This window comes from Drosophila persimilis, unplaced genomic scaffold (assembly GCF_003286085.1).
Source record: "Drosophila persimilis strain 14011-0111.01,24,50 unplaced genomic scaffold, DperRS2 tig00000000-arrow-pilon, whole genome shotgun sequence".
NCBI lineage: Eukaryota > Metazoa > Arthropoda > Insecta > Diptera > Drosophilidae > Drosophila > Drosophila persimilis.
The window spans coordinates 3,747,868-3,773,638 of record NW_020825288.1 but is presented as its reverse complement, the minus strand read 5'-3'; the positions used below and the strand labels follow the sequence as shown (position 1 = coordinate 3,773,638).

The 25,771-nt window shown below is 47.2% G+C and overlaps 2 protein-coding genes across 2 annotated transcripts in view; one reads left to right on the top strand and one right to left on the bottom strand.

The window, feature by feature from the left end:
• The window catches only part of LOC6594769, a 40,939-nt gene extending 28,168 nt beyond the window's left edge, over positions 1-12,771 (top strand). The window contains exons 22-29 of the mRNA XM_026984434.1: positions 1,047-1,298; positions 2,284-2,653; positions 2,979-3,116; positions 3,182-3,444; positions 4,815-4,989; positions 6,398-6,698; positions 10,326-10,594; positions 11,467-12,771. Of these exons, the coding sequence (XP_026840235.1) occupies positions 1,047-1,298; positions 2,284-2,653; positions 2,979-3,116; positions 3,182-3,444; positions 4,815-4,989; positions 6,398-6,698; positions 10,326-10,594; positions 11,467-11,919 (2,221 nt within the window). The 3' untranslated portion in view covers positions 11,920-12,771. The remainder of the gene's footprint in view (positions 1-1,046; positions 1,299-2,283; positions 2,654-2,978; positions 3,117-3,181; positions 3,445-4,814; positions 4,990-6,397; positions 6,699-10,325; positions 10,595-11,466) is intronic.
• Positions 12,772-15,622: 2,851 nt separating this feature from the next.
• On the bottom strand, positions 15,623-23,884 carry LOC6594770 (allatostatin-A receptor). The gene is made up of 4 exons (XM_002020048.2): positions 22,440-23,884; positions 19,435-19,713; positions 19,206-19,364; positions 15,623-16,116 (listed from the first exon to the last, which is right to left on the bottom strand). The coding sequence occupies exons 1-4, from the start codon at positions 22,977-22,979 to the stop codon at positions 16,021-16,023; spliced, it is 1,074 nt and encodes a 357-aa protein (XP_002020084.1). The 5' UTR covers positions 22,980-23,884; the 3' UTR covers positions 15,623-16,020.
• Between the last annotated feature and the right edge of the window lie 1,887 nt (positions 23,885-25,771).

Here is a 25,771-nt window from a genome sequence, read left to right as displayed (position 1 = left end):
TCAGCCAGGAATTGGGCGGAATAATTGTCCATGGGATAGATGGATGGTTGTCGCTGTTCGCTGTTCGCTGGTCGGTTGTCGGTTTCCCCAGACCCTAGACCCTAGACCCCAAAGTTGACTCCCTTTAAAGTATGCATACTCCAAAGTCAATCCATTTTTGGATGCCTGACAAAAGCACAAACATCAAAACCACATCAACATCAGGAAAGCAGCAGGAGCAGCAGAAGCAGCGGCGGCGACATCATCGGTGCCGAGGATGATAACGACAAAATCCCCCAAAGGGCTGACAGAGCGGAACATCAACAACTCTATTAGATGGAACTCTGCGAGAAGCAGCGTAGACAGCATGCATTTTGGCCTCCACAGAGGGGCTAAAAGCTTGGCTAAAAGACATCATAGCACAGTGCCAGGCACCGGTACTAGGCACCAGGAAGAGATGCCATCACCATGGAGGACGAGGACGAGGCAGCGAGCGATATAAACAAATTATGAGCAAAGTGAGATAAATGCATGTGTGCGTGTTTCAGATGGCTGCCAACAAAAGGCACGTCGGGGAAAGGCAGGATGCGGATGCGGATACGGATGCGGATGCGGACGGCTGCCTTTGCTCTAGAAACATTGTTGCTAATTGCACTGAAACCGCCACACAGTCAGCAGCCAGGAGGGAGCAAGGAGCAGGGCGCAGCACCATCAGCACTCCAGGCGAAGGACCTGCCTGCATTAGACATGCCTGGCATATTGGATGAAGTTTCCAGCCATCAAGCCTGCAGCCGTCCAAAATAATCGAAGATTAATTGACATTTTAGGCCTTCTACTACCATTTTATATCAGAGTATTTTAAATATTTCAAGAGCTCGGGCTAATTGAATTAAAATTTCAAGCATTTGCTGAAAACATTTTATGCAGAAATTTTCAATTAATTACATACACACTCATACGCATACTCAGACGCATATATTTACGTTGTGTATGTGTGCACACACGTATTGGTAATTAAATTGACACTTATGGCAACTTTCCCCGTGATTTCTACCCCCCTTTTGCAGGCTCTCAATCTTTGGCTTTACCACACGGCAGCAGTTCGAGGAGTACTTTATGACTTTCCTGCTGCTGATCAACAAGGTGTACGACGAGCACATGGTCGATCAGCAGGAGCAGTTCCAGATCAAGCAGGTCTGCCTGCAGGCCATCATGGAACTTTTAATGACGTACAAAACTTTTCCCATTGTGGGCCAGGCGGCCACCGGCCAGTTCCATCACACGACGCGCTGGCAGCGCATCACTTGTGACAGCATTAGGTGAGTCCCAGTCCCAGTCCCGGTCCCTGTCCCTGTCCCTGTTGTTGTTGCCACATGCCCCATGCCACATGGTGAGGAGAGGCGAAGCGGAAATTTATGAAAATTAAAATTCAGAACGCAGTGGGGAAAAGTTTTAAATGTGTAAATGGCAAAAAGTACAAATTAAATGCGAACGACAAAAGTTTAGAGTCTGTTGATTTCGCCTCACTTCCGATTTTTCGGTGTTCCTGTTGCTGTTGCTGTTCCTGTTTTGTGGCGCTTATTATTTCGTCCCAAATGAGAGCGAGTATTGCGAACAAAAATCCCTCAACTTCAACTTTAAATGCGCAACTAATTTGTTAACATGGAAGCGGCCCGAAACAATTTGGGTAACAAGTTTTCAGATGCTTTTACAATGTCTGCGCTTTTAATTAAAAGCGAAAAAAGCGTCTTTGTGCCGGGACGAGCATTACGGCTATGCCATATGATGGCATGTGTCGTGTCGGGAGCACATGAATTATGAAAATAATTTTAAAAGTTAACGAGTGCCAAAAGCTCCCCTTTTTTTGTTTCAAGCACATACATATGTATACTCGTATGTATGTCTCGTGGTCAACGGGATTCAATTGCCTTTGGGGGAGACGCTGCAACAGCAGAGCAAAAAAAACAGAAAGTAAGCTAAAAATATCAGAAATTTGTCCGGCAAACCCTCAGGAAATTTGTGACATATATATTTTCCGTATTAGCCAGCAGAAATTGCTCCTGTTTGTTGGTGTTTTGTTGGGTTTGTTGCTTTGTTTTGTGTAACAGAACACTGTCGCCTGCTGTTGACTTTATAAATTAGTTTTTAATTACAAGCAAATAGTTTTTACTCGGGTGGGCCTGGCTTTGACTTTTCCCCTCTGTCGGCGTACGCGTTTGCGCGTCTGGGCTATTTAATCGATGGCATGTGGCAATAACTGGTGTGCCACACGCATCCTTCAATTTATTTAAATGCCTTTCGCAGCCTGAAGAAACTGCACAAAGTGCAGCTCCTGGTGGACGCATGCAACGTCTTCTATCAGGCCAATCTGGAGCGGCAGCTGGCCCGGGACAATGTGATTGGCACACGCAACTTTGCGGCCAATCAATACGATCTCAATTTCAGCTGGGCCCAGATGGAGGCCTATGTGGGAAGAGACGCGGATTCATTGGGGGCCGCCACTTCCACGGCCTCGGCGGACATTAAGCCCGCCTCCTCCTCGTCGGCCGCCTCCTTTGATGCGGATGTGCCTGACATTGCAATGCGCAACTATCGCCATTTTACACAACTGTCGGGAATTGACTTTCGCAGCAGCACGCAGATGGTCTTTGACGTACTGCAGCAGATGATCGAGGTGAGTCCTGCGTCCGAGTGGATGTCAGCCAGAGTCGGGCGACTGTCACGTCCCGCGCATTGGCAGCAACTGCCACAGCGGCCGCTGCGTTCCGTGGAGTATAATTTGATTATGCAAGACATTACAGCGGCATGCCAGACCCAGACCCAGTGCCAGTGCCAGTGCCAGTGCCAGTCTATTTTGAGTGATCCTTTGGGGTCTGCCATGGTCCGTGCTCGCTGTCCGTGATTCTGCTGTAATTTAATTTGTGTGCAAAATGTCTATGTCCATGTCTAACTATTGCTTTCTCCTTGCGGCATTGTGTTGCGTGCATTTCCTTTGACAGCTCAACCACATCCTGGTGCTGCCAAATTTGGTAAAGTTTTGCGAGATCTGCGAGAGTCGCGACCAAGTCAAATGGATCAAGGACCGCGCCCTCCGACTCCAGGAGCAAGTGGCAATGGATGATACGATTTCGCATCAGGTGAGATTACCCGTACCGTGTATTTCCATTGCTGCCACCTCTAATGGCACTACCTTTCTCTGCAGCACATAATCTACTTATTGTGCCGCAGCCAGGCGCTCCTTATACCCAGCCTGAGCGAGCTGCAGGCCCTGTGCTCCTTGATTGGCAACGTCTACCTGAAGAGCACGCACTGCTTCATACGCATCGCCACGCTGCAGGGCCTGATCTGTCTGCTGGAGTGCTGCAGCAAGACCAACACGGCCATGGGCAAGCTCAGCGAGGAGCTGGCATTGTTGCGGGCTCTAATTGTGAGCTACATCAATCGCCATGGCATTATTGACGAGAGGTGAGTTCTTGGAAAACGGGGATATGGTATACTTTTGGTCCCCTTGCCGTATTAACGGCCGCAGACGGGGCGAGAACCAGGATGCTTGGGATGCACTGCATGACCCGAAAGGGATTTACCTGATGCCGCCACCGCTCATCGGATTGCCTTTAAGCGGACGACCCTATCCGAGCCCACATTCTGGCGCTTCCACCATGTCTATATCTGCTCCACAGATCCACTCACTAATGGCAAAAGTTCTCATCTCGCATTAGTTACCTCTGCTCATCGGCATCTGGGTTTTTGTGGTCTTTGCTGTCTGCCACTTCTACCTGGCAGCCTCTGCAGCCTGGCTGCCTGTTTAGGGTGTTACCAAAAACTTTTCAAGGACTGCGCCGGAAGCTGGCAGCCCCAATGCCATCCCTCCTCTCGCCTGTAAAGGATATGTCAGAAGTGGAAGTTGCAATAGCTCGACAACGTGCAGAACATCGATGAACCATGGCCCCATTGAAACTTTGGTGCGGCTGCTGCTCCTCCGACTCCTGCCGGCTCTGTTCCTGTTCCAAAGTCAAGCACAGCTTCTGATCAATGGCACTATAGTGCTGTTATTCTTGTTGTAGTTTATGTTCGCCAACGAATTCTAATTATTGGCTCAGTGGCGCAGCAGCTCCGGCAGCCTCTGCTTCCGCGGCTTCTGATGGAATTTCCTATATACAGCACTTCAGTTGCTTTGTTTCCAATCCATTACGTTGTTGTTATTGTGCGGCAGAAAGTTCTACATGCAACTTCCACATGCAGCATGCATCCTTGAAAGAAACAAACTCAAAATTCCAAGCCCCGAAAATCATAAAACTTAAATTGCGTATATGCACAAGCACACGTATACGCAGCGTATGCCAAACCAATATGGCCAAAACCTCAACGAAACGAAAATTGTTGACCGGCAGCAGCAGCAGCGGCAGCACCAGCGGCAGCATCAATGTATTGCCTACCCGTGAAAACCGGAGCCGCAGGAACAAAGCAGCGACGTCAGTGGCAGCAACCACGGCAGCTAATCATCAGGGCCGTTCCGTTCCTGGCCTAATTATTTTGTAATTTTCAGCGCCAATAAGAAACGGAGGGGGGGCAAAAGCATTCCTGGTCATTGAGTAAAGCCCAATAGCCGGAGCCGAAGCCAGAGAGCCGGAGAGCAGCAGCGGATGCAATTCTGCGGTAGTCAGCCTTGTAATTAATTTAAATGAAAACATGCAGTGGGCCAGGCCAGAGGCGAGAACCAGGGCCCACGGCCCAGGGCCTTCTGCATTGATTGCTGTCTGGGGCCTGGGCCCCGGTAGGCTATCGTTTTGCAATCGCCCCAAGGACTAAACGGTTTCCTGTCCTCCGCATTTCAGCCCCCTGCAGCTCAGCGATGAGCACACGAAGCTGGTCTGGACGCTCAATTACAGCCTGATCGAGTGGACATCGAAATTCGTGCCGCAATGTCATCTATTGTCAAATACAATCATTGCGGCCAATAATTTCCTGAAGACGACCAACAACGAGGAGCTCTATCTGTGTGTTCTGCATGTGAGTATTCCGTGGACATAAGATTGTAGATTGTAGAGTGTGGATAGTAGTACAGCAGAGCAAAATGACTTAGCATGCCACTTAAACGGTTGTCAGCCTTGTCTAGCCGGCACCAAGCCACTTACTAGCAGTCAGCCAGCGGGGCAGCCGCGGCAGTCATGCAACAAATCTCACTGCCATTGACCGAGCTAAACGCTCGAGCTCGACCATTTCCCCCGGCGACGACGCCATCCACCATCCGCCATCCGACATCCTTGACTTGTTCAACTAAGCCGGTGACGGGGTCGGGGTCGGGGACAGGGACAGGGACAGGGCAACCCACGTTGCGCTTAATTGGTTTTTTGATTGACAATTTTGAAAAGGCACGGCAACCAAAGCGGACCAAGCTGTCAGGCAGGAACATAGGGAAAAAACCAAACCAAACCGAACTGAGAACCAAAAACCAACGCTGTCATAACTGACAGAGCAGAGCAGGATCGGAGCAGGAGCTCAGAGCAGTGGGTCGCACAGCGATTGGCAGGAGCAACAGCCAAATGTTTATTGGCCAGACCGGAACTCGCACATGTGTGCCATATAGACAGAGAATGGGGAATGGAATGGGGTGTTGCACAAGGCTTTTGGTCAACTGAAGCGTTCTCCAAATTGAGCGTAATGAAAAAGAGTAGAAAATGTTGTTTTAAACGTTGCGTAGTCGTCCTTTCCTCTCCATTCCTTCCCGCTCCACTCCACTCCGTTGTCTGCCTGCCGCGAAAATATAGAGCGAGAATGGGGAATGCATATAAAAATTCCTCAGTAATTTGCCAGCATTTAATATAGAGCTGGGATTTTAATTGCAGTTTACGAGTGGGTGGGGCCGTATCCTACTGAACGACAAGTAATTAAAAACTGTTTTTTGCACAGCATACTTCCGGTCGGTCCGATGTTCGGGACGAAAATTAAATTCGACTTTTTAAGCAATTTATGAAATTTGCACGCAATTCAATTGTTCCATTTGCTGTTTCTCGTTGTTGCTTGTTGTTGCTGGTGCTGTTACTGCTGATGGTCGTAGTGGTGTCCTTGTTGCTGCCGCTGGCTTTTGCTTTGATGGCCACCGAGAGTGAGCCAGGATGAAAGTGGCCAAAAAGTGCGGCGGTGGCGATGGCGAGAAAGCTCAATGGCGCGCAGCGACAACAGAGGCAATAACAATAACAATTTGCCACTCAATTAGCGTGGCCATTACTGAAAAACCCACTTAAGTATGCAATGATAAAAATTCAAAAGCGAACTGAACAGAGCAGAGCCGCATTGCTATTTCTATGAGATGCTCGCCCCAGCCCCACCCATCGCCCCATGTTGTACACACAAATAAATGTACATATGTATTGCTTATTGTATTTATTTATCTCTTTGTTGTATTGCTATGCCCCAGGGCCTAGAGCGCATCGTGGTCAATAGTGGAATACCGTCGCCTCCTGCAACTCTGCCTACTCCGAGCGAGGCCATCGGGAGAGGAGGTGGAGGAGCAAAGGGAGGAGCCATTGCTGGAGGAGGAGGAGCACCAGTCGGAGCAGGAGCTGGAGCTGGAGCAGCCATCGATTCTGGAGTCGGAGTCGTGGTCACACCACAGATGCGACATAAAATTGAAAAACTTGCACTCGAATTGCTGAAAATGGAAAATGAGAAATTTTCGATTCCGGCATTGAAATTGCTTTTGTCCTGCATGTATATGGGTAAGTCCCGATACAAACAGAAAAACAACATAAAGAAAATAACAATAATAATACCAAGATCAAATAAGTGGGCGCGTAGTGGGGGGAGGACCTTTGGGGGGACCTTTTGGGGAAAAACAAAAGCAAACCCAAGAGGGGAGAAAAAATATTTTGTAATTTCATTTAATGCCGTTTCGGCCGCGAAAGGGTTCGGTTTCATAAGGAACCATACTGCCAAAAGACTTGGGGGTGCACAAATTGTCTCCGCATGTGAATTTTTGGGGGGTGGAAAATACTCCATAGAAAAGAAAAGATTTTCGTTTACTTAATTCAGGAAAGACTGCGTTGATTGGAAACCCAAATTTAAAGAGAGAGAGAGAGTGTCTCCCACACACGAAGTGGGCGGGGACTTGGCGAAATGTTTAGAGTGCCCTTCATTTGGCAGTTGTCTCTGTTTCGAGGATTTTAAAACTATTTCCCGTCCCTGGAGCACTTTGTGTGTGTCCCTCTGTGTGTGTTTGTTTGCGGGTCAACAGTTTGGCGCTGATGATTATGGGCCCCCGAATACGATGTGTGTGTGTCCTTGCCGGACGAGGCACGGGGTAATTGCCGCTGCCCACTAACTGCCGCAACACAGTGTTGCCCTGTTGCACTACTCCTGGCTGTACGTACGCGTACGTATGAGTATGAGTATGAGTACGAGTATATCTGCTGGTGCCCGACCAGCAATTATCCCTGTTGCTGTTATTAGCGCAATTCCAGGACAATTATTATCGTTTCAACTGTCGCACACAGGCGTTCAGGCGTTCAGGCGTCCAGGCGCACACACGCCTGCCAGCTCCCGTCATGCGGACCGATATGGCTCGTTTCTTAATGCTAAAATGTTAGCCGGCCAAATTTCGGGGGTCAAAAGTTTAGTTTTTGTGCAGAAAATAGAGTGGAGTGCATGGTTAAATTTTTACTGCATAAATCCGGTGGATGTTCTTTAAAAGAGTTCTATATGCAGTCACTAAACGCTCTAACTCGCAGAAATACTGAGGAAATCAAATGCAAATAATCAAACCACTTTGATGAAATCAAAAATCAATAACAAAACTCCAACGTTCTATTAGTTAAAGACTCAGTGCGTTTTTCCTTTGTTTATTCCATTGGCAGCAAGAGTTTGCCCACGACTAAAGCTCCAAAGAGATGCCTATAGAAACCCGCTTAGAATCGTTTCATTAAACTATCCAGGCCAATCGACCCTTATCATACCTCTCCTCCTACTCCTACTCCATATCTATCTCGCTGTAAGTTCTATTTGTGGAAAAATCCCAACGTTGAACCATTTTAAAGCCAGACAAAAAAGAGAATGTCGATTTGCTTTTGTTGTTCCTTATATTCGCCCATGGATCGTGGCAGAAGGAGGACCTGTGCAGGCCCTAACTGATGGCCATTCAACGTCCTATGCGTGGCAACTTAGCGCAGCTTTCGGTGCGGAGGAGGGCCGCGACCATCGGTCCTGGCCAGAAATTATGCAAGCCGTTCGCACAAATATGTCGAAGGATGCCCGCGGCTGGATGCAGGCACGTTGTGTATTTGCCGTGCACTTTGTCAGTCCGCAGGATTGCCGACTCCCTAGTCCCGGTCGCCGTGGCCACACCACGCAAATCCTTTGAGAAATGTCAATGTTTGTGTAGTAGACCATTCGCGATTCCTGCTTCACTCCCTAAATGGCGGCAACTGCTCCCTCGATTTCTAGGCCCTGCCAACACACAAATTTCAAATATGGCCACGGCGGAGGCCCGAGCCTGAGCTCGAGCCCGGCACCGAGCGAGCGCATCCTACCGGAAGTTGGCCATTGCGGGGCGTGGACGGTGGACGCATGACGGAGGACGGAGGACGCTGGCGGGGAGCACTCTTTTTTCGCTCTTTTTCCGCCTGCCTGGTTGGTTTTTTTTTTAAAGCGTTTTGTGCTTCACGCGAAAATAAACAAAAGACCGCGTCGCTGAAGACAATACAGGTCGCACTGCAAAGAGAACGAAGGAAAAGCTGGAAAAATGGGGAAAATGGGTAAAAACGGAAAAATGGCGGGAAAGCAAAACAGGGAAAGTCGAAGAAAAAACCCCGTATATATATTTGCCCCCAAAGTTGCAAAACGCAATAATAAATATTTGCGGCAATATTGGTCACTCGGTTGGGGGCAACTTTTTTCGACACCACTTTCTGGTTTTACAGACTAGAACAGAACCTTTCTTATGACCCATACCCATTGTTGGATGGATGTTACTATCGATAGCAAAGCAGATTTCTTTCACGTTTGAAGCAATTTACAAAAGCAATTAGCGTTTTCTTTTCGAACAAAAGAATGCTGAACTAGCATTCAGATACAGATGCTGAAATACCCCTGAATGTAGCCTTTCACATTCGTTGCAGGTTTACAATACTGAGACATTCTCTAACCCCTCCAAAAGAGTAAAAATTACTCCGAACTTTCAGATTCTGTTGTCTTAGAAAACATAACACAAACTATAAAAGCCTTCTAGAGGCTGGAACAGCACCTTGGGATCGCAGTAACAGATCTATCTTTCACTTAGGAATGGATCCTTCTTCTCCCACTAAATTACTGAGTATCAATAAGTCCTCATTGATGGACTCGTTGGTCTAGGTTTACCACAGTCTTTTTTTTTTGCTATTGTTTCACTGTACGAGTACTTTTTTTTGTTGTACCCCATTGTTTTTTGTTGGTTTTTTTTTGTGCTGCCGCTGCCCGCGCTTGCTTAAACGAATTTTAGAGTTTGTTAGGTTTTTCCGTGTATTTTTTTCATGCATTGCCAGCGGCATTTGTGGCGCGCATAATTGTGGCCAGGCGCCGGACGATACCGTGCCGCTCCTCGTGGGCTCAGCCACTTGGCCATACTTCATCCTTATTCAAAGCCTGCAACAACAAAGCCAAAATTGGCAACAGCCAGCCAAACAAGCTGCCCGCAGGCCAACAGCCACGGACCAACAATGTTAAGCTGCAAAACAAAGGCCAAAAGTTGCTGCGGCCAATATGGGGTGGGGGATGAGCGGTGCGGGTAAGGTGGCAAGGTGGTGGAAGGTGTGCTCTTCGCTGCGGTAGTTTGGGGGCGTTGCTCCCATTGTAAATAATTCGATGCCGCTAAACCACACTAAGCAGCACACACGGATCCTGGCACCCCATCTGAAGTTTGGCATCATTTTTCACCTGTCTGAAAGGTACGCAGCACATTCATTTGGTGACCTTCCTCCCGACGTACGGGAAGGGGGGTCTAATCAATGGCTGTGGCTGGATTTGGCCTTGGTTCCCGCCGAATGCTACCCGAACATTCTCTGTTCAATTTTCGATTCGATGGCCATGAAACAAAGTTTGGTGCAATCCACACGAGTATATCAAAAAGCGTTCCTTTTTACGCTGAAAAATCCATAAAATTTAAATGCAAATTTATGTATGTGTGTGTCCTGGGGAATCACTGAAAAGGAGAGAGGTGTGCAACAGCAGCAGCAGCAGCAATGGCGTGTGAAATACCGCAAGCATGTGAATAATGGCCATCGGCATGTGCCTTGAAGGCTGCTTTGTTAATTAGAAACTTTCACTTTCACGTTGGCACTTTCTACATTTTTGTGTTCTGTTTTGCGTGCCTTTAGGGTCTGCCGCACAGCTGGAGAATACGGAGCTGTCGAACGGGATTGTCCAGGACGATCCGGAGATAATCGCCCAGCAAAACGATAAAGTCGATATACTTTTGCATTGTATTAAATCATCGACTCGAGATGCCGCCTGGATTTATGGACAAGTGCTGTGCCAAATTATTCGTGATTTAGTGCCACCGAATGAAATATTGACGAAGGTCATAAAGGAGTTTCTGGCCATAAATCAACCGCACGGCGATGTTATTGCCATGATTGTATATCAGGTGAGTAGTAGCCAGACGTCTTCCCCCATTCCCACTCCATTTTAAGCTCTAGCAAAAGGTAAAGACGTTTCGCCCAGCAGCCATTCGTGCGTAGTGGCCTCGCACACATCGCCACAGGCCAGTGCCACTGCCACTGCCACCGCCACAGGCCACTGCCACTGCCACTGCCAGTCTCTGATATGTGGATGTAGGGTTCATTTTATGAGTCCTCCTCGACCAGTGCCCTGTGCCTGGAGACCGGAACGGAATGGGGCCAATGCAGCGCTAATGCCTCCTCCGGCCGCAAGTCGAAAGGGTAAAATGATTGCCGCCAGCTGCCACTGCCGCTGCCACTGCCACTACCACATGTGTGGGAGTGCGTGTGCGTCTGTGGAATTTTTGGTAGCTTGAAAATTAATGGAATTCATGGCTACAGCTTGGCCCCTGTCCAGCCGGTCTGTCGGGCAGGTATGTGGGTCAATACTGCGAAAGCGAGGCGCCTCCGACTGCGACCACTGTGGTGCCATAAAATTTTTTCATTAGGTTCAAGGTTGCCTTGTCTTGTGGGTGCGTGCATGGAAATTAATAAAAGCAAGCTCGGCTCTCGCCCTGCCCCTGTCCCTGCCCCGGATCCCGGATCGGCAAAAATTCGCACTGTCACTGGCAGGCAGTCGGCCAGCAGGGAAAGCGAATCCCAGGCTGCGGAATTTCATTAGCCAACTTTTCGCCACAAAGTATGCTGAAGACTTTTGCTGCCTAACGCACCTTTTGAGCCGCACAATAAAATTTAATTTCCGTATTGTAGGGGGAGGGTTGCTGGCTTTTACTTCTATTTAACCATGTTGTTGTCAGCCACTAACCCGTTCTCCCTTCTGCCGTCTCTCATCTTGCAGGTCTTTCGGTCCGCCATCGACTCGTCGTACCTGCAAATGCTCCAGGACTGGCTGATCTGCACGCTGCCAACGTTCCTCGCCCAGCCGGAGCAGCAAGGTGTCTGGGGCCTCAGCGTCATCTTTTTATCCGCTTCCATAAATCTGCATTTGATTAAACTATTTCCGCTGGTGCTCGGCGTCGGGGCGGGCAACTCCTCCTCGCAGGCGGCCGTGTCTACAGCAGGAACGGTGATGGGAGTGGGGGTGGGCGTGGGAGCGATGGAGTCGGCGAGGGGCATGTCGGGCTCATCCACAGCGCCCCGTAAATTGGGTCAGCACGAAATTGCATTGTTCGTGACAGCTGCACAAGATTTCCATGCGAAATTGAGTGGCGAGCAGAGGCAACGCTTCCGCGAGGCCTTCAGCAGCTTCGAGCACAGTCAAGTCTACGGCCGGATGCTGCAGCGCCTGTGATAGGGGACCGACAGCGCCGACAGCCGACAGGCACAGCCACAGCTACAACACTGGCACAGGCACAGCGATAGCGATAGCATATAATCATCCTGGACTATTTGCCAGGCTATTTATCTTACGTTTAATTCCAATCGCAGCATCGAAATGAATCGCAGCGGATACGGATTTGGCAGCGACCAACTCAGCGGCTGCAAAACTTGCTCCAAAGACAAGCGCAAGCGTGAATAACTAATTGCCCCAAGGAGGACAAAGTCCCTGAGAAAGTTTAGCCGGATGCCCTCCCTGCCCAGAGCCGGATATGCAGCCCTTCTTGGGTCTTCTGCTGGGGCTGCTTCTGCTGAGCGCAAAAGTTTTTTAATAGTTGGCGAATACAAAATTAATTTATGCTTTACATTATGTGTAACTAATATTTAAATTATTGCAAACGAATGCACGGCCCTCACCATCCGTAATCTGGCCGAAAGTTTAACGAGGCCACTAGCGAGAGCGACCCGCAATTAATTCCTGTGGTCGCGGCTTCGACAAGGAGCCCGGACCCCGGACGCCGGTTCCAGGACGCGCACGGAAATTATGTTCTTGTCAGTTTTTGGGCAAAGTTTATCATTTATTTATCATGACGTTGCTTGTTAGGCAAGAAAGAAGTTGGGCGGCGGACGCGGACCGGCTAGTGGCCATTAGTATGCGGGCCCAAACCAATTCCTGGTTAATTCCTAATCAAAATTACTTAAAAATTCCATTATGCAAACAGCTCTACCCCTCGACACTGATCTTAACCAACCACTTGTTTGTCTCTTGTCTATTCCAATTGTAATCAATATGATATCTTTTCTTGTTTAATAAAATACTAAAATGACAAAATTCCAACCTGTGTCGAATTATAATTTATCAAATGGAAACCCGGTTAGACTTGTGCCATATCTGATTCATGAAATGCCTTTCAGCTTAGCCAAACTTCATCGCCAAGTACTTTGCCAACTAACCGAGAAATTTGGATTGCGTATTTGGATGCCATTCCGCACTGTATGCAAATCTGCTTGAACTTTGAACTTTTACCTGGTGGCGCATGTAACGATGCTCCGAAGAGTTTTCCGCTCAGCGTTTCGCCTGCTCCACAACAAAGAGCATTCAAGTTGACAAAATGTTGCACCGAAAGTATCGAAAAAGAAGCTCGGTACATGGCAAAGAGCAAAAAAACCGAAAACTTTTTAGGAATGACTTAACTTGTAGATGCCCTCGGATAAGAAAACCCTCTGGTATCTTTTCGGATAGACTATGTAGTAATTTCGAGTCTTTAAAATAGTTTGCGATGATGTTCATATATCTGTAGTCGAATTTCTCGCAAGCTCCCAAATATAAGGCATTCTGCAATTCCTGTCTGATCTCCAATAGAAATGTGGTTTTGCTTGTTTGGAGGATCCTCTGATAAATCCTCAGAATCGAAACAAGCTCGTTTTACTTAATATTGCTATATATCATTGCCCTATTGTGAAGCTCCCCCAAAATAGTTAAGAATCGATTGGTTGATGGCTCTACCAGTTCCACTGCAAATATTATATAAAACCTCCATAAGCCGTGTGGTGTACTCTACGATAGTTCTGTTACTTTGTTACCGATGGCTAAAACCCTCCACTACCCCTCATTCACTTCACCTGGATATACCCTCCCCCCTAACGGGTATCCCTTGAAGAAAATCCGCTGCATGTGTTTTGCCCTATGCCGCTTTCCGCCTTTCGTCCTCGTACGGCTTGTGCACTGAAATTGACAGATAAACTTTTGTGAGTGCGTGGGTTCCTCGTACAATATGTGTTTGTTGCGGTGGGACAAAGCAGGAAGATGGCTTTGTATGGATGCAAAGCTTGCCGGAAATTTGCCAGTTCAACGCGAATTGACAAAAAAACCGGTTAAAAAGGAAGTTGCAGTACACCGAAATGAACTGCAAAGCTGTTGAAAGTTGTTTTTCTGTTTTGGCGCGACCGCATTATGCAATCGAGCAGAGCACACGGTGGGTGTGTCTGGGCATGTCTCTGTCTCTGTCTCTGTCTCTGTCTCTTTCTTTTTCTCTCTCGCTGTCTCTTTCCGTTCTGTTGTTTCTCTGATTCCAAGTGAGTGTCAAGACAATGTCCCCCTTGTCGCCATTATGCCGCACGCCAAGAGGCAATTTGGCCAATGCTCTGGCCATAAACTGCAACATTCCGGCTATCAGCATTTGGTTACGCTTCATTTGGCCAAATAACCGTAACGGGCCAAGGCACAGATTGCGGCCCCGGCCCCGGCCCTGGCCACGGCTTGGCAGCCGTTCGAGCCGCGTGCGACTGACCGAGCACAGGTGGGCCCGGCACTCGGGCTCTCCGGGGCTCCCAGTTGCCATGACCTACGCACAGAAGTCCAATGACTCAAATGGAGGTCCTGCGAAGTATCGAGCTTAGAGCGTGTGTTCCATTGCTCAACGTTCCGCTCTCGCAGGACGCGCTCTCTGCTGCTGTTAACCGGAAACTCACCACCTTTCGGAGTCGCTCTCTTCGATGGGGCTCTCTTAAGTCCTGGGAGCGGCTCTCTCGGCTGCCAGGAGTAGGTCAGTAGTGTAACAGTACCGTTTCGTTTCGTTCCATTTGGTCTCTGGACTGGTACCCGACACCCAAGTAGACTCCTCCGTCGGAGGAGTGTGGCTGCTTTGTATGCAGGCGGCATACACGGATATCCCACAATTTCTTAATACTCGGATGGCTTTAAACAGAACAGAGAGCGGAGGATGTGGGAGTGTGGGAGTGCAGGGAGCGGCCCAACGACAACTGTTACACTCACAGTTATGATTATTGTTATTATGATAATGTCGGCAGTGGTTGTTGTAATTCCAGAATTGTTTGGCTATTTGCTCGGTGTGGCAATGACTTATCCAAAGTTTTGCCCAGCCAAGTGTGGGCTTTTGTGGCGCGGCCAAGCAGAATCGATCCATTGATTTTCTTGGTTTTCCATTTGCCCAGCGAATGTTGACACCTGTTCCCCCAGTCCTGCTCCCAGTCCTGCTCGGTTCTGTTCTGCTCTGTTCTGTTTCTGTTTGCCAGCCACACCTTGGAGCTCATTTGAAATTTTGATTACATTGCCATCAAGCCGAAGAGGAACCTGTCAGCGACTGATACGCATTAATTACGTTACTCTCGTACTCTCGTTCTGTCGTACCTGGTGTAAAAAGCAACGCCTCGACACTAGACGGAGCCGCTTATTAAAATTGAATAAATTATGCAAAAGTGCGCGTGGCAGGCGGTGGCTGAGACTGAGACTGAGACTGGGGCAGGGGCAGAAACTCAAGCCAATACACGCCGCGATCCACTAGATGGACACGGCATAATTAATTCAGCTCACACGCCGCCACCCGCGCCGTCGCCATCGTTGTGTCGCCTCAAGGAACCAAATGCAATCAACGTCTTGAGCCTGCTTCCTTGGCCAAAGTCAAGGTTTCGTAGCCATAACATAATGTGGGCGTCAAGTGCTGTTGGCTTAAGCTGAGCAAACCGCACATCTTCGAATCAGGAGCTCGCAGTCACAGACCAAGGGGGCCAGGTGGTTCTCAGAGGGAGCAGTTTATTTCAATCTTTATCGATGGTTAGCCAGTATTTTTGAATTGAATATCCGTTACAATTACTCTCGATTTTTCGTATCACCAAGTGAACATTCAAATGCCAGTGGATAAACATTTATTTTGGCTCTTAAATGCAATAAATTAACACGCGATTGGGGTTGTTAAATGACTAACATATTTCCTTACACATATAGCTGCATCGAGGATTATATACGGGGGAGATACATATAATATAATATATTTGTGCACCGAATATTCCTGTGCCATAAGTATAATATCCTTCTAGGACACGAATACAATCTACTAAGCTACGGTGCTATGTACAAGAATGGACTTAACTCTAGCCAATCAAAGAGCGCTCATCATTCTGTGCCCGATGATAGCTTTGGTCCCTTGGTCGCTAATTAAGGGCACATGTGTCCAGATCGACAATCGACTTCATCAAGAAGCCGATTCCACTGGCCTCACTCAATTGTCAGCCGTCGGTCAATCATATCGCAGGATACTGCTTTCCTCGGTGTCGCTTACATTCCCGTAGTGGAGGTCCTGCCACAGGACGTCTTGCGAGGCGGCGGCAAATCAGATGTGTAGTTCTGATATCGGGGCGAACAGTTAATGGCCTGCGGAAACAAAAATATCAGAAATGGACAGAGACATGGGAGGAAATGATGGAAAATTGGCAAAACTTAATGCTTAAAATACATAAAATACTGAACCAACTGAACGGCAGATTCTGGGAACTCTGGGACCAAGTTATTTGATTAATGATCTGTTTTGATGCACAGTCATAGTCACTGCAATGGGGACGAGGCCGGGACGAAGGCTATTCCCTTGTCAAGGCCTCGCTTTGCATTTGAATTATTAGATTTGATTCAATATTCAATTATTTAAGTGGTTTGAGGTGTCGAAGTGCCAGCAGACAAACGGCGAATGGCCTAGCAACCAGAACAGAACTGGTACCCAGACCCGTTCTGGGACCCGGACTGGGCGATTGGGATTTTGGATTGGATTGAGAGCGTTGGGTGGGGGGTGAGAGTTTGCATATAAATGATTTATGAATTTGCGCTTTGATTGAACTGCCTGAAATTGTTGATTAGTGCCTCGTCATAGAAACAACAACAGCAGCCATCAGCCATCGGAGGTCTGTGGAGTCTCCATTTGTACGTAGTATGCCTCCAGGGAAATGAGGCCGCCCCGGCAGTGGGCGGTGTCTGGTATGGGTTCAGTTTTGCTCATTATTTGATTATATCAAATGGGGTTCAAAATTATAAGGGAATACATTAAACTCAAATCTAAGAACTACAAAGGTGCAATAGGTATTTGAAAGTGAGTTTAGCTAAAACATATGTACAAAATATCCAACTATGTCTTACTGTAATAGATTCGAAAGTGTTTTCTCCTTGCTGGTGCTCTCCTGATGCTGCATTATTCAGGGGTTTTTGGATGAGGAAGGACAGCCAGCTCGAGCCGACCATCTGGAAAGCAGACACAGACACACGCTGACATATGAATGGAGATTTGACTAATGGACGTGCCGGGCAGATGGGCAATTAGTCAGATTGACACTCTGCCCACCGACCACGTGGATCTGGAAAATCTAAAAAGTTCAGGCTCCTAGCTGATAGCCGCTAGCGCCAGGAGCAATGGCATGGCAAACAACAGTGTGCCAATTTAATTAATGTAATTAATCTAATTTAATGACTTGACAAACACATCAATTAGCGAAAGGCAAAACCAGCCCAGCCCAGCCCCATGACCGGAACACAATTTATATGCAAAGTGCCAAAAGCTTTGCACAAAATGAAGAATTTTTCCCCGAAAAGCAGACTCACGCACCGTAGCAGCGAGGAAACAAATTAAAATATTAAAATTAAGCCGCAAAATGATTGAAAGGAAATGTTGTATAAGTCTCGCTCGCCAGCGGACAACCGACAGCCGACAGTCGACAGTCTTGACGGCCATCGATGACTCCAATGCCGCAAACAGGACCAACTCCTGCGGCTCCTGCGGCTCCTGGCTCCTGTTTTGTGTCTTGTGTTTGTCCCTAAAGTAATTAAAAGTAAGTAAAGCAAAATCAGGCCCTTAGCGCGGGTGGAGTACAGTGTCTGCCCAGTGATTTGCGTCCCGCAACGTTTTTTGTGTTTATGCAAATGGCCGCTGACCAAAAGAATTAATGCGTCCCGAAAGTGAGTTGAATTGGAATGAGCCCAGAACTGAACTGAACCGAACTGAACAGAGCTGTGGTCCAGGTCCCTTCTGTCTCTGAGCGGAACATCACCGGATGCCAATGTCGGCCCACAGACGTCAATGAATTTGCATAGAATGCTATGAAAAAAACTCCCCCAAAGAAAACAGAAAACCAAACTAGAAATGGAAATGGAAAGCCTGTAATTTCGTTTTCGTTCAATGTGTTGCTAATTTGAGACAGTATTTAAGTGAATTTAGGGGAATTTCGGCATGTATCACGGACATTTTTTCTCTCAAGAATATATGTACGTACATAAGTATGTTCCTTGGAGTGTGCAATCGTTTTTCAAACAATGCAGATATTTGCCTTGTATGCCACTTCGATGCATTTCACTAAACGCACGAAATTAATGATTTCAAATTCAAAGAATACCAGTTGTTTTGTTGCTAATTGGATGCTCGCCTTAAATGGAAGACTAATGTAGGAGAGCTTTCGAAGCCGGAAAATATATGAGTTTAATAAAGGAAATTTTGTAGTGAATTTTTAAAGAATATATCGAAGAAGTAAATGTGAGAAATGTGTTTTTCTCGACACCACTACGATGGACTTCATTAAATGAATAGAATGAAAGATTTTCTATATTTCCAGACTGCAATTACACGGAATTCTTTTCTGTTCACGACATGCCCGGCCGACGTAGGGAGCCCGGGAGCTCTCTTTGTCTTAATGCACAGCAGCTGCGAAATGTTCTCGAATGGAATGGCTCGCCCTGTTGCCGGGTCTTTATAAATAGAGATGGACGGTCAAATGATGATCTGCGTTGATCCATCCAGTTTGACGGCCATGCTTGACTGCTGGTTTCGAGAATTTCGCTATAAATTTCACCTATTTATAACGTAATTTTCCGATGGTGATTCCGTTGCCGTTGCTGATACTACAGCCAATGATGCTGCGATAAAGGCCAAACAGAACTCGGCCCACGCGGCGTATGCGCGTTTTTCGCACTTAACTCATTAAAACGGCCGCCTGCTCGCCGAAAATTAATGGGGAAACGCGCCTCCAGTCTTGTTACGGATTCTCGCTGCTTTTTTTTCTTTTGTCGGCTGTTATCGTAAATTATTTAATTGCATTTTAGATTTTTGATTTCGAATTAAAACTTTGCCACATTTAAAATCTCATTAGGATGGGAAATGGGTGAATGGGAGAAGAATGGAAATGCGGTTGGGCGGAAATGAACGTAAATGCTTCGGTTCGGTCTCTTATGAAGCAATTCGCAGCGGCATTTCTCTCGACCACTTAATAAATCAATATAAAAATGCAAACTGGGTTGAGTGCGATGGCTCTCTTAAAAATTATGACAAATAAAAAGTGGCATAAAATGAAAGTGCAACTGGGAAACAATGCTCTGAAAGTGCCGCATTCAATTCATCAATATATTGACCGAGCACTCAAATGCCAGTCAATTGAAGAGCCCTCCAGTGGGGGCGGTGCAGTGTCCGTGTCCGTGTCCTCGCTACTCACCTTGTAGAAGGCCTTGCGGAAATTCTCTGAGAGAAAGGCGTAGAGCAACGGATTGATGCAGGAGCTGCTGTACGCCAATGTCTGAGCACAAATCTGGATGATGATGGAGAGCAGGCTATCGGCCTCATAGACATCCAATGCCTTGAGCAGCAATATGAGCTACCAAACAGAAGAGAATAGATATTTAATGATTGATATTAGGGGGGTAATGTTGAACTATAAATCGTACTTGCACAGGCAGCCAGAGCGAGGCAAAGGCTATGACCACCACCACGACGAGCCGGGTGACCCGCTTGCGGCCTCGCTGCGACTCCTTGGACATGCGCACGCCGCTGCCCTGTCGCCAGAGACGCGTGATCATGCGCACATACAGTCCACTGATGATCATCAGGGGCAGCAGATACGTGCTGATGAAGAAGCTCAGCTGGAAGGTGCTGGCATCAAGCAGATCGTTATCCTTAAACCGGCACAGGGCATAGGTGATGTTGGAAGTGTTATCGTAGTGAACCTGCAAAGGGCAATCATCGTGTAAGCATGTATCGAATATTGCGCATACGTCATGTTGTCTGTGACAGTTGCATGCGAGACAACAGGCAGCCAGACAACAACCCCCGCAGGCAGACGTCATAAATAAAACTACGAGTAAACTGTCAAACGAATAGTTCGGACAACGACAACTAACTCGCAATCTGACTTTGTTGCTCTGTCGCTGACATTTGCCTGACAAATTGTACTCGTACGTTAGCTATGGCAAAAGGGAAGTGGAACCGAGAATGGTAATACTGGCTGGCTGGCTGACTGGCTCTGGTGCTGGTACTCGGATTGGGAATGGGATTGTTTCAATGGCTGGGCTAGACAGCCGTGCTGACGCTTAGGAGAGTCATAAACTGCCTGGCGTATCGTAAAAATATTTTGCAGCTTTTGTATACAGCTTTTGTTTACAATCTCTGCTGATTTCTCTTCGCTCGTTGTAAGCAAACATATAGAAAATTGTATTTAAAAAATCTTTGCCTTAATTTAATGCTGAAAATTCTTACAAAAATGTTTGTTTATTACCGCACTATTGTTGTTGTTAGACTGCACAAGATGTTGGCCCACAAATTGAGTTCAAATCTGCGCAGCGTCAAGTGCCCAAGGCTGCCCGTCCGGCAGAAGACAAATCATCAGCATCAGCCCCGCAAAAGCTGATTTATGAGTTTATCTTTGGCCTCTTTGTATTACAGATTGATTGACTTTAGATATTTGACAATGGTTTTTAATGCATTAATGTGGTTCTTTGGGAGATCTCTTCCCAGAACAGCTGTCAGTCCAATGGGACGTACATAGGCAGACATATGCGTTTATGATTATTAGCTATTGATTTCTAATAAAAAGATAATGACACACGCAGTCAGACCCACACAATGGCCATAAGTATCTCCATATCTGTGTACTGCAGACCAACAAATGTAATATGGAAATAATTAATAGCAAACTGTTAATTAACATGTTGATCAAACATGACTTAATTATGCCTTTTTATCGGAGGCCTTCCTTGTATGTGTACGAGTTGTACGAGTATGGATGGATACCATACCCATGTGTATCTGTATGAGGAGCGATAACAAAGCAGAGCACACATGAGTATTCGATTTGAGCAGATATTTTTCGAGCTTAATCCTTAGACAAAGGCCAACACATAAGCAAACAATACAGCGACCCAATGGAGGTTTTCTGGGGGGTACGGGCATACGTAAACAAAGACAAACAGAAGGAAGCGTGAAATGCCATTTAATAAAATATTAGGTTACAATAACAGCCTCTTCTCCGCATCGGTATCTAGAGCAGCCAATGGACCATTTCGTAGATAAAATAGCTCATCGCCAAAACGACGATAAGATCCGTTTAATTAGCCACGACTCTTTCACTATGGAAAAGAGATTGGCCCAGTCTGAGGCGTGCGTGTGGCAAAATAGACCACACAAAAAAGAAAGAAAATCGAACTTCTAAGTCGAAACAGTAGATACCCTATCCAGAATATGGAAGCTATGAGATACATTCACGTTTGTGCTGCATAGCTCTGAGTATTTTCATTTGACCAAAACGCAAACACCCCCCTGCAAGAGTATACAAAAGTTGGTCGCGTGTGATGTGGGATTTGGTTTATGGGCAGTGCGGGAATGGGAGAATGGGTGGGTAAAGATAACTTGATATTTGAATGGGTGAAGAGGTGAGCATGGAAATGGTATTGGGAATGGGATTGGAATGTGGCCCGTATGTGACGTCAACAGGAAAATACCCAAGTGCAAAGCTTTGATTATGTGATGTGGCATATTGAATGCTAGCCCAAATGGAGGAATCGAATACACATAGAGAGCCGAGCTACCATAATTATGATAATTTGGCGGCCTCTCGCTGCGAATTTAATGAAATAATAATTGATATGATGACGGACGGAGAGCAACCATATGCAAACAGAGCAAAATGTATATTTTGCTCATAAAAGTGTGGCGTTTATTTAACAATTAACTTGTTCTTCGCACTCTCCACATTGATCATAAAGCCATTAGGGTCCGGAGGTTGAAAACTGCGCATCGGCCGCGTCAAGGTCGCGGCCATGGAAGACATTTATCATACGCAGTGTGCAACCAAAGTTTCCAAGTGCAAAGTTCTCATAATGGCCACTTGTTACGACCTGCCCTGCAATGATTTATGAACATTTGAATGGGCGAAAGCCACACAATGCCTTACAAACAGCAACAGTTGAAATTGTACAGCCCCCGAAGAGATTTGGGATCTTCGGGACTGCCTGCCTACGCCTTGCCAGTTGGCAAGTGTTTCTCGCTGGCTATCTGCTCTATAATTAAAAATTTATGAATTTAAAATAGCGAACTAGTAACAAAAACAATTCGGGCGCCCATCTCGCGCACTGTAGCAAAATGTTCAATATAAACACACAAAGCACAAAGCAACATAAAAAGAGGCGAGCAACTTTAATAGAAGGCAAGTAAAAGCAAATGATTTGCATCAGGATTTGATCAGGAAAGGGGGGGATTCGGAATCGGAATCGGCAGACCATCTAGGTATATGTATATGTATATGTATCTGTAGTACAGCGGCATTGACGTGTAGCTCTAAGAATCTAACGAGGTGACGATGATGGAAAGCAATAAATTTGCCTGGCCTGTGTTCTTCACAGCAAATTTAGGCACAGCAGGCCCCCAATCGAGTATTCCGCTTTGGAATTGTACCTACCATCACATCGTGGGCAAAGGTGACCGGCATGGAGATGGTCAGCACCACAGTCCAAAGGGTAAAGATGGCTATCATGGTAATGTGCTCCGTGCGCAGCATCCGGGAGCGTATGGGATGCACGACGGCCAGGAAGCGATCGATGGACATCAGGACCAGCGTGTAGATCGAGGCGAAGGCCGTCACCACAATCAGATACTGGGTGGTGCGGCACCAGAAGTTGCCAAACGGCCAACGCTGGGTGATGTAATCGGTGGCCGTGAACGGGATGCAGATGATCACGAAGAGGAGATCCGATACGGCCAGATTTAGGATCAGTAGATTGGTGGTCGAGCGCATGTTCTTGTTGACCACCACCACCATGATGACCAGCAGATTTCCAAAGAAACCTGTCACGGCGATGATCCCAAAGAAGAACGGCACCAGCCAGCGGACAGTGTCCTCGATGGATTTCCGATCCTCCTCGGAGAAGAAGGGCGCCGGGGTGACACTCCCGGCACTGCCGTTCGTGATATTCGATAATGATATCGTTATGTTCTCCATTTTGCAATTGTAGGTCCTTTGGTGTTTCTAAAGATTTTTACATTTCACTTTGATGGCACTTTGATGGAATGACAGAAGTTGGAGGACATTTTCAATTTTCCATAGCCTTTGTGCTGCGGCAATTTCAATTTGAAGTTTTTGTTTCGTTTTCACAGTTCATCGAATTCAAATAACAAATTTCCAATTAGGAGATTTTCACAAAAGCAGCCGCAAAGAAAATTCAATTATCATCCGCAGTATTCCCACGACACGAGCAGCCTGGAACCTTCAGAGCCCTACTGCTGCACGGAGCACCCGCACGGCGACCGGGTCGGAATCGTTCATTCGTTTCGAGGTGGACAAAGGCAATCACACTCGCCCCACCCCACACTGGGAGGGAGAGCAGAGAGCAAGCGATAACGGTAATTGTAACAAGGTAAGACAACAACCAAAGGACACGAGCACACAAGCAAGGAGATGGCGATTGAGAAGGCAAAAGCAAAGGCCACGGCAAAGGCAAAGGCAAAGGCAACGGCGAAAGGTAGACGGCACTGCCACGTGCAAGTCGGCGCCGACGCAGCCCAAAACTGTGTCGTGTCACACCCTGACAACGGGCACCGGCACGGGCCCCTCGATACGACACAATACGATATATATCCGCACAGTCCCCAATGCCGAGTGGGGGGACAGCGACATCCACGCTGCACCTATACCATAAATTCAATATGATGTCTTTCTCCGTTTCGGCCCGGTTTCGGTTCGGTTTTCTGTTTTCTGTTTACGGTTTTCGCTTTTTATGGACAAAACTAATGGCATAAATTTTCGTGTTGCCAAACAACACGTTCCACCGGCGGTCCTCTCCTCAGTAGAATTGGCAAAGAGATACTACCATTTCACTGTGACAAACACTATGGATAGAAGAATCTACAATTTAAGTTGGATTTTTTGTTTCGTTTGATTGATTCCACTATTTGGGCCAAAAATCAAAAATCCAAACTGCACGCGTTCGTTTCCAGCGCTCTACTGATTGTTGGATGGTCTGTGCCACAGATGACTACAACGACGCTGCCGCCGCTGGCAGCCGGAGCAGCGGCAGAAGCAGCGACGCCAGGAACACACGGCGTATGCTTTATATGGAAAGAGTACTTTGGGTGGCCATTGCTCTCCGCCGCAGCTGGATGGTCGGATTGTTTGCTCTCCACTGCCCCAGCAGTTGGCCTGGGGATCGTTAAGAGCTACAACAAATGGTCGCCAATCTCGACTGGTTCTGGATTCCCGCTTCACGCTGACACTGTTGCCATTGTGTTGCACAGCTTGAGGTCCGCGTCCGCGTCGATGTCGTCAGCTTCAGCTTCAACGTCAACGCCTACGCCTACGTCTGCCGCACAGCTGGCGTCTCGGCGAGCGTCGCTGCTCTGCGTAGCAGTTCTTTAGTACTTTGCTTAATTTCTCTGATTAACTGGCAGAGGGGGAAAAAAAGTAAATAAAAAGCAGAGGCACGCGTTCGGTTCACGCCCCTAGGAGGCACTTTCTCCGCCCCATGGCTTACATAATGTCTGCTGGGGCTTATCGGGCCTGCTCTTATCGTCCCACTGGCGGTGGGTGGTGGCAGGCTCTGGCCCAGAAGCGACTGGGTTAACACCGTTTACACCGTTGGACGGACGCCGGGGACGTCATGTCACAACATTATATAACCGCAGAGCAGAACCGAACAGAGATACAGACTCTGTGTCTTGTCCTAGCTCGAAGCCTCATTTACATGCTTTTTATTGCCACTGCCAGCACACTCACCTGTCACCTGCAGACGCCGAAGCCAGCGCAGACGCCAGAGTTAGCGTCACCGTCACCGTCGCCGTCAGCGGCAGCTGTGGCCCCATCAAATCTGCGGCCGAGCTGCTGTCTCCCGGCATTTGTCTTGATGTGGGGCATGCCTCGGTGCGCCCCTGACGAGAACGTCGCCAACCTGATGAGATTAAAAGCGAATTAAACGCCATGAACAGCAACAGCAACGGCAACAAAATGGTAAAAAAAGTAAACGAAGTCTTGGCAAACAGCAAGCGGCAAGCGGCATTATGTTTATTTAATGCCTGCGACTGTGAACTTAATGAAGTCTTTAATTCTTAATGCAAGTTCATTGCTTATTTGAATGGCCAGCGAGGTGTGTGGGCATGGCCGTGTTCATGCGGAAGTAGGATGGGGATGGAGATGGTGATGGTGAGGCCGACATCTTGATTCATTGCATACTTTGCGGGTGCGAAAAATTGAACCGGAAATGCCGGAACAGCAGACCAAAAAACTGGTTGAAGAGCTGTTTATTGTGTGTGCCAAAACACACAATTTAAGCTTATTTCAGATCAATAAATACCATGCATAATTTCCACTTTTAATGCTCGTACTTTTAAAATTTATTTTTGGTCTAAAGATTACGCACAACAGGTGTGCTTCAGCAGCGTTCCCACACATCTGCAGCTGGATTGGGATTAAAATCCTCTCAGCTCATCATATGACGACCAGCAACAGCAGCAGCTTGTTGTACATGAGCATGAACATTCCACACAAAATTGAAAGCATTCTTCCAGGCGCACACTTAAATTAGCATCTGAATAAACTGTATGGCAACCAGACATAAGCGCTTCAAACTCTCGAAACTCGTACTTAGAAAACGTGCTCCCCTCCCCCCCCCAGCCACCAGTTCATACCTCATCCAACAGGAGCAACAATTTTTGTGATGTCAGAAAACTTTCGTCGTGATTGAAATGCTTTTTAATTTATCATCAAAATCATTTCATTGCGTCAAAAATGTTTGGGTGCCG

Coding starts and splice junctions, on each gene's coding strand:
- LOC6594770 (XM_002020048.2), bottom strand. CDS start 22,979: ATGGAGAACATAACGATATCATTATCGAATATCACGAACGGCAGTGCC. Junction 19,714..22,439: donor CCTTTGCCCACGATGTGATG/GTAGGTACAATT, acceptor TGCCCTTTGCAG/GTTCACTACGATAACACTTC. Junction 19,365..19,434: donor CGCTCTGGCTGCCTGTGCAA/GTACGATTTATA, acceptor TCTGTTTGGTAG/CTCATATTGCTGCTCAAGGC.